The sequence below is a fragment of the Oncorhynchus clarkii genome, chromosome 9 (assembly GCF_045791955.1).
Source record: "Oncorhynchus clarkii lewisi isolate Uvic-CL-2024 chromosome 9, UVic_Ocla_1.0, whole genome shotgun sequence".
NCBI classification, from domain to species: Eukaryota; Metazoa; Chordata; class Actinopteri; order Salmoniformes; family Salmonidae; genus Oncorhynchus; species Oncorhynchus clarkii.
This window is the reverse complement of record NC_092155.1, coordinates 21731565-21744842: the sequence shown is the minus strand read 5'-3', so window position 1 is coordinate 21744842 and position 13278 is coordinate 21731565. Positions and strand designations below refer to the sequence as shown.

Sequence of the window (13278 nt, the reverse complement as noted above, 5' to 3'; positions counted from 1 at the left end):
ACACACACCCTCCCACACACACACACATACATACCCTCCCACACACACACCCTCACACACACACACACACACACACACACACACACACACACACACACACATACCCTCCCCCACACACACACACACACACACACACACATACCCTCCCACACACACACACACACATACATACCCTCCCACACACACACACACACATACATACCCACACACACACACATACATACTCTCCACAAACACACACACATACCCTCCCACACACACACACATACCCTCCCACACACACACACATACCCTCCAACACACACACATACATACCCTCCCACACACACACATACATACCCTCCCACACACACACATACATACCCTCCCACACACACACACATACATACTCTCCCACACACACACACATACATACTCTCCCACACACACACACATACATACTCTCCACAAACACACACACACATACCCTCCCACACACACACACATACATACCCTCCCACACACACACACACACACACACACACACACATACATACCCTCCACAAACACACACACACATACCCTCCCACACACAGACCCTCCCACACACATTAAATGTTCAAACCTGTTGGAAACCCGGACCTCAAACTTCTGTGAGATCAGCAGAATGTTGCCCGCCCTCGGGGCATCTTCCCCATCCTTACCCAGGGCACTTCTCCATGCTCCAGATTCTCTACGCTAACACAACTTTAATTAGTCACCGCAGTGATGATGTAACTCTAATGGCCGAGCATGAGCCGTTCCCAGCTCTGTGCCTTTCCCTTATTAAAGTGGAAAATTGTCCTTGAGATATGGCTAACTCGCTGACTGTGACTGGGTCCCAAATGGTACCCTATATAGTGCAGTATTTTGGGCCGGGCCAAAATAGAGTGTCATTTAGAATGCAATCTGTGTCTGCTTGGGTTGCAGAAGGAGAGAGAACAGTAGTACTCTGCTGTACCACCTGACTGGGCTGGAAGTTAGCTTTTAAATTCACGTTCATTTTTTGGGGGGGTGCCATGGGTGAAATTGAAATGAGACTCAAAGGATTCTGGGATTGATTAGGATGACGGATATAATAACATGGCAGAAACAAAACACACCGTGCTTGAAGACGATTAAGACAGACTAGTAAATAAAGCAGTCAAATACAGTGTCTTGAGAGCCATACCAAAACAGCTTTTAACAAAGGTTGCAACTTGTCACGCACTCGACACAACACGTCATGCCATAGTCATATCACTGGCCATGGCTGTGGCGGCCGGCCGGCTCATTTGCCATACAACCATCACTTTTTTTTCTCATTTGCCATCACCCTTGAGGAGGAAGTTGTTTCGTAAGGGATTAGCAGCAGTAAACGCTCGCTGGGGTTCCATAATCCCCCTCTGTCTCGCCCGCAGTGAGTCTTCCCGTCTGGCTAAGAAACCAGTGGAACAAGCAGCTAATTCTCAGGAAGACCCAATTCCCATGTTGTGCTTGCTACGTTGCCAACCTGCGCCAGAAAGCTCCCTACACCTCAACCCCCTCGGGTTTCCTCCTCCCTCTAATCCCATTCCTCAAAAGGGAGAAGTAAAAGCAAAATATACATAAAAGCAAAATGTGAGTCCCAGCTTTGAGGAAAGGAGAATTACAAACAGAAAAAAGTGTAGTTCCTGGGCTCATGAATAGTAAATGAGCTTGAACAGGGAAGTAATTTAACACAGATATTTATGTCGGTGTTCTGTGTGTTTCTGTGAAATTTCTGAAATTCACAATTCAGAGAGATAGGAATGAACCAGAGTCACTGTTATCAGTATAATCACAGTCTCTTGACCAATGTTTCCAGCTGATACGTCTGTACGTATACAACGTCCGTTTTGGCATAGAGGAAAGGGCGGAGTTGGGACATCCGGCTATCTTATGTCACTGCCTTATCCTCTTGTTGCCCTAGCGTAAATACTGTATCCCTCACAAAAAACGTTTCAAATCGCGATGTTCTGGCATGTCTGCCTCGTGATTTGCTGGGAGAGTTGTCTGTCATTTAAGACGACCCTCCCCTTTTCGAAGTTAATAAGAGAATCCATCATTAATCCCAGACCAAGTGCTGTCGCTGCCTTAGGTCTGGACTCCATAGGACCCAAGCAAAGTCCAATTTGAAGATGAGAGAAAAGATATGATGATAGTGAAATGTTCATGGGCCTGTTCCCATCCTAGTCCTCTTGGGGGTGACATGGGGTCATCTCTCTCCCTCTTCCTTCCTCTCTCTTATTGTAGGCTTTTGATCAAGGTGAGGGGAGCCATTTGCATTGATTTATATTACACCTGTAAGGTGTGCAGTATGCACTGGACTGAACTGGAGCTGGGCACAGGTGGGATGACGGACCATCGCAAATCGCACGCGGCGGCCCAGTAATCTGCAGCAGGCCCATTTCACATGAAACATGACCAGAGTGTATTTTTTTTAAGGCGACCCATTCGGCCCACTCCTGCTTGGTCCTGTAGCTGTCATGTGCTATATGTTATAACACCATGTTATTTCCATAGTGAGAAAAGAGAGACATATTAAAAATAAAAATAAATTAAAGAGAGAGGAAAGCGAAACAAGTGGAAGGCAGTCCTGGGTTGTCGAAGTCATTCGACCCCCACTCGGTCATCAACATTGACTCATTCGGCTCCCACTCCCACCTGCCCTCTATAGCTCTAGTACTCAGGGGCCATATGCGTCAAGCATCTCAGAGCAGGAGTGCTGACTTAAGATCAGTTTTTGTATAATTTAGATCACAGTAGATAAGATGACATGGACATGGGGGCAAGCGAAAGGCAGTGTTGCAGGTTTGCCAAAATAACAAGAAAATGAATGTTACTTCTCAAGCCTATATAAAATAAGTGGGCCTCAGCAACCTACAGGTATTGCTGAGATACCTATCCCCCTCTCCTGTGTTGTTGTGTTTTGCATTTCAAAGAGGATATGTATTTTGCCAAGTGTGTCCAATTAAGCCTTTTTCTGTTGTTTTTTAAATTCTCTCCTTCATTAGGATAACACAACCGATCAGATGCTCCTGAATACCGAAATGCTCCTGAAAGAGCTCGGGACCAGGGATAATGTCAAGGTATTATATCATCATTCATCTTGAGGCTTAGAGACTCAGAGGTTCCTTGGTGGCCATTACCATTTTTGTTTGGTCATCATCATGAGTGCTTTGTGAGCCGACACAGTAGCAGGTATAGCCCAACGCTGGTGCAGTACATAGATAGATCTCTGCCTGTGTAGTATGATGCTAATTTGATAGTTTTTTTTTGTTGTTCTAGTTGCTGTTATGTAATGAAAATATAATTGTGTTCATGTATTAAGCATGGCGAGGTGCCATGCTTTACATTGGCATTTAACTGGACTAACTACCAGGAGCACTCTGCATCATTTCCATAAAATAAGTAAATCATCACTCTTCCCACTCAGAATTAGCTAAATTAACAGTGGTGCTAACAGCCTCCTGCATATCTGATGATACAATATAGTTCCATAACAGATTTACTTATACCATGGAGTAATGGTTATGTTATGCTAAGTGTTTCCACATCTTGATAATTGTTGTCACTTGCTTTGGCGCTACATAGGTATGGAGTAAGGTACTCTCCATGGGCTGGTTTTCAAGACCAAGATTAAGACAAGTCACGGATAAAATATAATAAACTTTAAATGGAGAATCTCCATTGAACATTCTTTTTAACCTGGGACTAGCTTTAATCTTTGTCGGGGAAAGTGTATATATGCTTTATATTGTCTGTGAACTGTAGCAGCAATAAACCATCTGTCATGTCTCCAGGTGTGGTTCTACAACCAGGCGTGGCACGGTATTGTATCGTTCCTCAATGTGGCCAACAACGCCATTCTGAGAGGCAACCTGCCGCCGGGTCATGACCCCAGGGAGTATGGAATCTCCTCCTCAAGCCACCCCCTCAACCTCACCAAGGCTCAGCTTTCCTACCAGGCAATGTAAGTCGGGTTGTATCAGCTCTGGGGTTCCCTTATGTACTGATCTAGGATCAGTTACCCTTCCCCAATCCTAACTGTAACCATACATGGGGAAAATGCAACGCTGACCCAAGATCAGCATCTAGGGGTAACGTTACCCTATACCTGTTCTATCACCTGTACGACAGGCCACGTGGAGACAGAGGGAGAGGTAGTGAGGGAAGCTGGAGCGGCAGAACGAGTGGCAGGAGTCTGAGATGGAGAGGGAAAAGTGGAGAGAGGGAGAGGAATAGTATTAGGCTGGCATATAGATGAATTGGGAGATTGAGAGGATGAGGCCCTCTGAGAAATAAAGAGAAATAGAGATGGGAGAGAAAGGCAGAAAAATAAAGAGTGACGGAGAGAAAGAGAGAAATAAAGACAGAAAGACAGAGAGAAAGACAAGAGATATAGATTTGTGTTTGTAATAGCACACTAGAGGCGATCCCATGGGGACCGCCCGCTTTCACATACTGCTCCTTTATAACCCAAGTGATCAGTCTGGAGCCCTGAAGCTTCCCCATGAGGTCTCTAGTGCCAATGAGGGCGTTATAGAAGTACAGAACCACAAGCCTTCACTGTCTAATGCATCATCGAGAAAACCCCTCTCTGAAATTAGATAATGTAACATATGGTGTAGCGTAATATAGCAAATCATAATGAATTACTTAACATGTGAAAACATACAGTAGCATATAATAGCACTAGCATGACATAACACAGCATAATAAAATAACATGCCGTGACATATCACATCGTAGAATGACATAACATTGCATAGCAAAGCATAAAGGTGACGGCCAAAATAAAGGAAACGCCAACATTCCCGTGTCCTAACCACCAGACAGAACAGCTTCAATGCACCTTGGCATAGATTATACAAGTGTCTGGAACACTATTGGAGGGAGGTGACACCCTTCTTCCATGAGAATTCCATCATCTGATGTTTTGTTGATGGTGGTGGAAAACGCTGTCTCAGGAGCTGCTCTAGAATCTCCCATAGGTGTTCAATTTGGTTGAGATCTGGTGACTGAGACGGCCATGGCATATGGTTTACATCGTTTTCATGCTCATCAAACCATCCAGTGACCACTTGTGCCCTGTGGATTGGGGCATTGGCATTCTATGGGGGCATAGCCATGGCAGCCAAAATAATGGACTACCCAGCATTTTTATACACCCTAAGCATGATGGGATGTTAATGGTTTAATCATCTCAAGAACCACACCTGTGTGGAAGCACCTGCTTTCAATTGACTTTGTATCACTCATTTACTCATGTTTCCATTATTTTGGCAGTTACCTGTAGCATAGCATAATATTTACAGAGCAAAACATTAAGCTCTATTTCTGTTGTCCTGTACATCTTTCTCTGTAGATGCTTAGTTTTCACACTTTGTTTGCTGAAATGTCAGTTTCGATGTTGAAACCTGATGAGATCCTGTGGACGCAATCAATCATGCCACAGATACCATTTAATTCCTTGTTCCTTTGTTGTGGTACCAAGTAAGGTATTTATGTAGTGGCCGGGTGTTAGCAACAGTGGTGAATTAGAGAGAGAAGCTGGCTTGGCTAGAAGATAATTACGACAGCTTCCAACCCATAAATTCAGCCCAAGACAAATCTCTCTTTCTTTCTCTGTTTGTGTCTCTTTGTCTCTCTCTCTCTTGCTCTCTCAATCTCCATGTGGGCCCTGCCTGTAATTTATTATCCATGATCTAGAGATTAACTTGGGATTCTCCTTCCATGTAAAATGAATTACTAGAGGAAAAAATCTAGGGTGTCCGTGTCCTATGTGATCGTGCTCGTGTCCCTGCATCATTGCCTTAATTCAATAGTTGTTTCCCAGTCAAAGTATGGTTTTCAATGTATCAGATGGGGAAACACGGAGGGGTGGTTGTGTTCGGGGATAGCTTCTGTCCAGGCATTTTGTTTGACTGACCGCAGTGCTCTGCTAGCGTAAGAAGACACAGTAAATCATCATGGTGGTTCTATGTGACCTGGAGCTTGCCTTCAGTGAATCAGAGAGAGACCTGTTCAGTCACCAAATCTCCAATGTCCTTTAATAAAAGAGAGCTTGACATTTAGGGCTTTGCATACGGTCTTCACAGAAGGTATTCGTTTTTCCGGGTAGTTAGAAAGAAACATCCTTTGTCATGAGTTTCCTTTTTTTCTTTTTTTTCTTACTTTTTATTTTACATTAGTAGCACCAAACAGATGTTGACAAACTAGTCATTATTTGGACAACTAGTCCCTCAGTGTTCAATAGAATGAACAGATTTGCATTATGGCTACATATACTGGAATGGAAAATTGTTTACCTACACAATTGAAAAACACACACGCTCAACTGGAAAGACCAGGCACATTAAAACACATTAAAAGCTTCTCCTAAACTATACAGTTTGTTACTTTACTAGCAGGGTGCGTGTTCCCTCACAGTGATAAGCCGCTAGTCCTTGTTCAGGGTTACCTCATTAGCCAATCACTTGCCTCAACTAATCTTTGGCCCTGTTGAGCGCGGTCTAGATAAGCCTGTTGAAAACTGTTGAAAGTGGGGTAGCACCCACTGCGTAAATTATTTCATGTTTACGCATCCCAATTACGTCCAGGCCATGGCGGGGCTGCACCTGATAACTAATGTAATATGTTAATTATCTGGCATGAAGTCTGGTGAGAGATTGTGGCAGGGTGGGGAGGGAGGAGGGACGTTTGTGTGTGTGTGTGCCTGCCTGCCTGTCTGTCTGTGTGTGTGTGTGTGTGCGAGGAGGTGGTAGAATATTCTGTAGTCTGGTTCACAGCTCAATAAGCGGACGCAGCAAGGAAGTTTTGACAGCAACACATTGGAAATTAAGATTTATTCTTATGAAGGAGAGGTCAGCAGCTTCTGAGGAAAGAGAAACGGTTGCGTCTTGCCCCTCGCAAGTGAGTTGGTAAAGAGATGAACTCTTTGAGCCTCTCGGTTGATCTTAAGCTAAAGACGTGGTCGCCCACTGCCTGCAATCTGCAATTAGCTAATAAACTACACAGGGGGGTAACTAAGACCGTAACATCTATAATCGCCAACTCCTCTAGTGTTTCTTCTTCAAGGTGGATAAAATAGCAAAGAAGAAATCCAGTTGGAGGAAGATTTTTTATTTTGGCCCACTCCATACCAGCTAACATGAATAATTGAAGTGCTGTTGAATGACCTTTGACCTCAAACGTCCAGCACCTCTCTGGTGCAGTTTCCATCTCTTGTTTGTGAACTTCCAAAACCTCCTCATACCCGAAACTCTGTTAGATGTGACAGCAGAGAGCAGAAAGAGGGGGATCTATTCATCAAAAGAGACCAGCAGGAGCTCTGAATTGACAGAATGTGAAAGTATGGAAGGCAAGAAAGCACAACATGCCTTTAGCGGGGTGAATGATATTCAAACAGCATGGAGGATCAAGAGTTTCCATGAAGAATCGTCATTGGTTCTCGGAAATGTTTTCAGTAGTTTGGCCTGATTGCTAGTCAAAAAGAGAATTCAGTCAAACTGAGTCATCTATTGGTAACAAGCTAATACATAAACTAACAGTATATCATAGAACATAGATAGAATTGGTCCATATTTTACCTATAAAAAAAAACATATGGGACTTGTATGCTAATACTCGACCTTTGATTTAATTTGAGTCATTAACCCAAAAAGCACCAAGATGACAAAAACATAATTTCGAACCCAATTTTTTTATCCTCCTAAAATGTAAGGACTTTGTCAAGCAACTAGTGAAAAAAGTATTATAAAATGTTCTATGATTTCATGTTCTCTGCAGCGTGCGTACAACCCGGTGTAATTAGAATGCTTATTTAGAATGTCCAGTTTCGATTGACGCAAGTCAGCGTTTGAGCAGGACACACTGTTTTTTCACAGAAACATTTTGCACAAGCACAGTCCTTACACAGTTATGTACAGAATGTGACCGTTTTATTTTGGATGCAATGTTCAGACATTCACAGAAGTAGCGACAGCGCAGCACAATCATCCAAACTGGAAAAATGTAGGCTACATTAGTCCTCGCGCTAACTGAGGAAAGACTGAGGAAAGTGGTCATATTTAGCTAACTCTCAGCTGACAGCAACCACAATATCAATTAGCTAATAGCAATTACTATTTACAATTCATCACACCATGGGTGAGCTCACCATGGATCCAAATTACCAAAAGTAATCAAAGTAAAGTAATCTGACGATGGGTAGTTTGCGCTCCAACATGTTTGTTTTTTCCCGCGTCAAACAAAGATGAGAAGAGAGGACCATTTGAAACAGTGCGCGCATTCTGACATCACGTGCATAAAATAACTGGCACTGCTGCGACCGACCATAAGATATTTGTAACTCTAACTCACGTGTGAAAAGTTTAATATGGAGAAATGAAAAAGAATCCCCCCTTTGTGTACTAGTGGTGTGTCTAAACTGAACAGTTTGACTCAATAGTTCACTTTGAGATAAAAGCACCACATTTGTCACAGAGGTAGATGTAAGTACCCTGAAAATATATAGATATGGAGCCACCCCTAATTTGGCACCTTGGGGCCGTGGCAGCCACTATAACTGAAAAATAACTACAAAATGTGAATACATTTTTAGCTTTCAGTCAATGTCTCTGTACCAAGTTGAGAGTCTCACATTTCAGATGCAATAGCGGACATGCATAAAGTTGCCGGCCCATCTGTACTTACCACGAATGCTTTATTTGCTAAGTTTGCCATATCAGACAGTGCTCTCAGAGTCTCCATTACTTTTTTTGCTTGTTTTAGCAGTAGCACAATAAACTTGATCTCAATACTATTGACATATTGAACCCTGTCGCGCGCTGTAGTTACGTCTAAAAACAAGGACGTCCTATCGGAATTCCTCCATCTTTATGCACCTTCGCCATTGAACGTGAGTTGATAGTCCATAGCGTTACAAAGTTAGAGCTTTAAGTCTGATGGCACCGCTGCCCATATCACTCATATCAGCAGTCATCTTAGGTTGTACCGGTGTGTCAGGTTAGCTTAATCACCAATTGATCACCAATTTATCAGCCTCTGAGTATCACAGAAACACAGCACTTTGAATGTTCCTTTGAAGGAAATTGATCAAAATAACTGTTCGAAACATGAAAAACATACAAAAGCGTATACTTGTTTTAACGCCAAATGTGACTGTAAATGTGTGTATCTTTTTGAAATGTTTATTTAGGGGACTTTAAACCATTTACTTGTGTCACAAAAGGGTAATATAAGAAAAAGTGTTACAGCTTGACATACAATCATCACCATAAAAAATGACCCCTGTTGGTGCATTCAGGGTTATAAATATGTTGGTGCTTTTAGGGTTATAGATATGTTGGTGCTTTCAGGGTTATAAATATGTTGGTGCTTTCAGGGTTATATATATGTTGGTGCTTTCAGGGTTATAAATATGTTGGTGCTTTTAGGGTTATAGATATGTTGGTGCTTTCAGGGTTATAAATATGTTGGTGCTTTCAGGGTTATAGATATGTTGGTGCTTTCAGGGTTATAAATATGTTGGTGCTTTCAGGGTTATAGATATGTTGGTGCATTCAGGGTTATAAATATGTTGGTGCTTTCAGGGTTATAAATATGTTGGTGCATTCAGGGTTATAAATATGTTGGTGCATTCAGGGTTATAGATATGTTGGTGCATTCAGGGTTATAAATATGTTGGTGCTTTTAGGGTTATAGATATGTTGGTGCTTTCAGGGTTATAAATATGTTGGTGCTTTCAGGGTTATATATATGTTGGTGCTTTCAGGGTTATAAATATGTTGGTGCTTTTAGGGTTATAAATATGTTGGTGCTTTCAGGGTTATAAATATGTTGGTGCTTTCAGGGTTATAAATATGTTGGTGCTTTCAGGGTTATAAATATGTTGGTGCTTTCAGGGTTATAAATATGTTGGTGCTTTCAGGGTTATAAATATGTTGGTGCTTTCAGGGTTATAAATATGTTCGTGCTTTCAGGGTTATAGATATGTTGGTGCTTTCAGGGTTATAAATATGTTGGTGCTTTCAGGGTTATAAATATGTTGGTGCTTTCAGGGTTATAAATATGTTGGTGCTTTCAGGGTTATATATATGTTGGTGCTTTCAGGGTTATAAATATGTTGGTGCTTTCAGGGTTATAAATATGTTGGTGCTTTCAGGGTTATAGATATGTTGGTGCTTTCAGGGTTATAAATATGTTGGTGCTTTTAGGGTTATAAATATGTTGGTGCTTTCAGGGTTATAAATATGTTGGTGCTTTCAGGGTTATAAATATGTTGGTGCTTTCAGGGTTATAAATATGTTGGTGCTTTCAGGGTTATAAATATGTTGGTGCTTTCAGGGTTATAAATATGTTGGTGCTTTCAGGGTTATAGATATGTTGGTGCTTTCAGGGTTATAAATATGTTGGTGCTTTCAGGGTTATAAATATGTTGGTGCTTTCAGGGTTATAGATATGTTGGTGCTTTCAGGGTTATAAATATGTTGGTGATTTCAGGGTTATAAATATGTTGGTGCTTTCAGGGTTATAAATATGTTGGTGCTTTCAGGGTTATAAATATGTTGGTGCTTTCAGGGTTATAGATATGTTGGTACTTTCAGGGTTATAAATATGTTGGTGCTTTCAGGGTTATAAATATGTTGGTGCTTTTTAAGAAACTCTTCTCCAGAGCAACTAAAGTATAGGTAAAACATTTCAGTAGCATCTGTGTTCATTCCAGGTCAAAGGCAAGATGAATGGCAAGACTGGGGCAGAAAGTGTGAGATTTCACTCAGAATGAAACTCAACACCTGGAAAGGTTATGAGGCTTACTTCCACCGTAAGGCCTCTTGACCATTCCTCTATCTACAGCCCCTGAGGGCTAAGCAGACGTTGGCCTCAGATCCCTGGACTACTTTTGACAAGGGCCTATAGGGGTCCGGTCAAAAGTAGTGCACTATATAGGGAATAGGGTGCCATTTGGAATGCATACAATGTCAAGTTCGTAACATATTTCTCAGACAGGATTTTTTCCCTCTTTACCACTGTGACCCTATCTGCTCCCTTGAGTCCTCGATTGATAGGACTAATTGTCAGGTGAAAGGTCTGAGTGTCCTCTGGCTCTTGTTTGTTAGTAAAGGAAGTATATGGGTTTCAAATGTGTCCTCGGTTGTCCTCTGGCTACTTCTACTGTTTCCTAGTGAGTCATTAATCCATTATGGGAAAGAAGCAAAACAAGGGAAACACTATTTTGTAAGTGGTGACTGCATCATGGGAAATGCACGAAAACAAAACACTCATAGAATTATAAACACAAGCTGTTCACACACCAGACTAAATATTGTATGGTCCTTTTGGACTGACCTGTACGGGTTTAGGCCAGGTTACTGTAGAGCACATGACAGAAGATGTGAAAGAGTAATGAATACATTTCATGATTGATGGATCGATACTAGAAAAATCAATCACCCTTGATGGTGGATTTCAATATTTTACAACTTCATTCTAGATGGTTCTGCACACTGAAAGTAGTCTGTGGGCTGGGAGAAACTGTAATCCATTGTTCGGTTTTCTTTAAGAGGTCCCTTCACCTTACTTTATCTACCGATAGCTTGTTAAAAATTCATGGCAGTGATTGGGTCATGTGGGACCTGGGAAAAATAGGCTGAAATAAACTCAATTATTTGGTTTGACCTTACTTATAGGTGATTTGGCAATTGTTTTGCTCCCATCACAATGTATTTTTAGCTAACAGTTGCTAGAGTTAGCTGACGTTTGTAGAGGCTGTTTAAAGAAAAGCAAATCATAGATTAGGGTTTATCATCTAACATTGAATTGTAAAATACTAAACTTCCCCTTTAAAACAATTGACCCTTTACCAGTTCTAGAAATATCAACCAGACCTATTGATCATGCTAGAAGATCACACAGGATCAAACTTGTACTCAACTTCCTGTTTTCTCTCCTTCAGGGCCGCCACCTCCACCGATGTGGTGGTGTCCATCTGTGTCATCTTTGCCATGTCCTTCATCCCAGCAAGCTTCGTCCTCTTCCTCATCCAGGAGCGTGTCAGCAAGGCCAAGCACTTGCAGTTTGTCAGTGGCGTCAACCCGACCGTCTACTGGGTCGCCAACTTCGCCTGGGATATTGTAGGCTATCTTCATTAGAGAATTTAATAGTTCAGAATTGTCCAATGTGAATCGTAAATGTGTCTTTTTGCTGTCTTATGTCATTCCCAACCCCCCGGACATCACACATACACACATGCAAGGCACAGGGTCAGCCACAGAGAAGGGCCCCTGGAACACATTAGGTGTTAATTAAGATCTTGCTCAAGGACAAAACAGCAGTTACAGTGCCTTGCGAAAGTATTCGGCCCCCTTGAACTTTGCGACCTTTTGCCACATTTCAGGCTTCAAACATAAAGATATAAAACTGTATTTTTTTGTGAAGAATCAACAACATGTGGGACACAATCATGAAGTGGAACGACATTTATTGGATATTTCAAACTTTTTTAACAAATCAAAAACGGAAAAATTGGGCGTGCAAAATTATTCAGCCCCCTTAAGTTAATACTTTGTAGCGCCACCTTTTGCTGCGATTACAGCTGTAAGTCGCTTGGGGTATGTCTCTATCAGTTTTGCACATCGAGAGACTGACATTTTTTCCCATTCCTCCTTGCAAAACAGCTCGAGCTCAGTGAGGTTGGATGGAGAGCATTTGTGAACAGCAGTTTTCAGTTCTTTCCACAGATTCTCGATTGGATTCAGGTCTGGACTTTGACTTGGCCATTCTAACACCTGGATATGTTTATTTTTGAACCATTCCATTGTAGATTTTACTTTATGTTTTGGATCATTGTCTTGTTGGAAGACAAATCTCTGTCCCAGTCTCAGGTCTTTTGCAGACTCCATCAGGTTTTCTTCCAGAATGGTCCTGTATTTGGCTCCATCCATCTTCCCATCAATTTTAACCATCTTCCCTGTCCCTGCTGAAGAAAAGCAGGCCCAAACCATGATGCTGCCACCACCATGTTTGACAGTGGGGATGGTGTGTTCAGCTGTGTTGCTTTTACGCCAAACATAACGTTTTGCAATGTTGCCAAAAAGTTCAATTTTGGTTTCATCTGACCAGAGCACCTTCTTCCACATGTTTGGTGTGTCTCCCAGGTGGCTTGTGGCAAACTTTAAACGACACTTTTTATGGATATCTTTAAGAAATGGCTTTCTTCTTGCCACTCTTCCATAAAGGCCAGATTTGTGCAATATA

General features: G+C 41.9%; 1 protein-coding gene across 1 annotated transcript in view; it reads left to right on the top strand.

Moving 5' to 3' along the window:
* LOC139416093 (phospholipid-transporting ATPase ABCA1-like) overlaps positions 1–13278 on the top strand; it is a 240692-nt gene that overhangs the window by 154796 nt on the left and 72618 nt on the right. The window contains exons 35-37 of the mRNA XM_071164364.1: positions 3033–3107; positions 3822–3991; positions 11978–12155. Of these exons, the coding sequence (XP_071020465.1) occupies positions 3033–3107; positions 3822–3991; positions 11978–12155 (423 nt within the window). The remainder of the gene's footprint in view (positions 1–3032; positions 3108–3821; positions 3992–11977; positions 12156–13278) is intronic.